Source organism: Sycon ciliatum, chromosome 3 (assembly GCF_964019385.1).
Source record: "Sycon ciliatum chromosome 3, ocSycCili1.1, whole genome shotgun sequence".
Taxonomy (NCBI): Eukaryota; Metazoa; Porifera; class Calcarea; order Leucosolenida; family Sycettidae; genus Sycon; species Sycon ciliatum.
In genome coordinates this window covers 40,920,818-40,922,461 of record NC_088645.1, presented here as the reverse complement: position 1 = coordinate 40,922,461, position 1,644 = coordinate 40,920,818, and the positions used below count along the sequence as shown (strand labels likewise).

The 1,644-nt window shown below is 47.1% G+C and overlaps 1 protein-coding gene across 1 annotated transcript; it reads right to left on the bottom strand.

The window, feature by feature from the left end:
* Positions 1-735: 735 nt before the first annotated feature.
* LOC135813097 (uncharacterized) lies at positions 736-1,644 on the bottom strand. The gene has a single exon (XM_065326314.1). The coding sequence runs from the start codon at positions 1,642-1,644 to the stop codon at positions 736-738; it is 909 nt and encodes a 302-aa protein (XP_065182386.1).

Sequence of the window (1,644 nt, the reverse complement as noted above, 5' to 3'; positions counted from 1 at the left end):
TGTGTGTGTGTGTGCAACGCCATGCTAGATTCTGTTGACTCTCGCTCTTTCTTTCCTCTCTTCTCTCTTTTAGTTGTTGTCTCCCGCTTATGATAGCGGCATGGCCCGATAGGGCAGCTGTACATAGTAGTAGTAGTAGTGTATGTGTGTGTGTGTGTGTGTGTGTGTGTGTGTGTGTGTGTGTGTGTGTGCATACATGCATGTATCCTGATGCAATTATGTAACTAGGAGCTATGCCCAACCCACCAAAACTCTCACTTCTCACACAAATGATTGCACCATACATGTACATAGAAATCAACAGCCATGCTCATGCATGGCTGCAGGATCATACATTCCACCATGTCAGAAATTTGAACTTGAGTCAATATGACCACTGGGGCTTGTTATTATTATGTGCAGGCAAGCGAAAAAGATGAAATCATATGATGATTTCAAGTTGTGCTTTTTGAAACATGACGTGTGTGTGTGTATGTGTGTGTGTGTGTGTGTGTGTGTGTGTGTGTGTGTGTGTGTGTGTGTGTGTGTGTGTGTAATGGAGTGTGATTGATTGAGATTTACACATTGGTGCTAACTAGACACAGGGACAAAAGCCGTTCTTCGAGGGAGTGGTAAAATACAAGTAACATAATTTGCATTGCACTCCTGTCCAGGTAATCTATGCAGCAACAACATGCCACACGTTCCACAATACGGGACAAAAAAAGTAAAAAACAAGTCAATACTTCAGTACTTCTACTGGAAAGGCACCACTGAGTCGCAGCAGTTGCACAGCGCAGAGCACACCAGGACAATCTTGTCGATGGTGCACACTCCTGTTGAGGCATCACTCATCAGCATGTTCACTGGCAGGGTTGACTGCAGAATAGTGTACTTCTGCCGCAAGTTGCCGATAACACGTTCCACATGGATTCGTAGCCGAGACAGCTTCCTGGCCTTCTCAATGCTGATTCTCGACAGTTGCTTCTTGCCTCTTGTGAACGGAGGTATGACCAGCTCAGCGCAGTGCAGGCCAACGGCATCACTGACCGTGAATCCCCGGTCTGCCATTAGCTGATCACCCGGCAATAGCTTGTCCAACAGCCCGCAATGCTCCGTGATGTACTTATCCGATGTCCGGCCACCCCATCCTTTGGAGATGAAGGAAATAGTGCCTTGCGGGGTGATACCAATAAGAAATTTAACCGTGTTGTGGTGTTTGTAATTAGAGAAGGTTTGAGCCCTGGCCATCAGATCATGTGGCCTTTCGCAAAACACTTCAAAACAATCAATAATGCAAATGCACTTCCCAAAATGTCCGCGAAACTCCAATGGCATCGTGCGGTACAGTTCGGAGCGCTCTGGCCAGATGATCAACGGCTGCAGCCTGCCATAAAGGACGTGGATCCATTTATGGAAGTACTTTGAGACGGTAGACTGGCTGATGCCGAAGCGATGTGCTAGATCTTGATCGTGCAAGTTGAGGCGCAGCTTCATCAGGACAATAATAAACTGCGCAAAGGACGGAAGTGCCGCTCGGTGGTGGTCGGGGATGTCCTTGCCAGCAAATGCGAACACTTTCTCCAGCACAGCAAAAGATGGGAGGCCAGTTTCATATCTCACCATGTCATCATTGGACTTGAATCCTGATATGATGGAAGACAT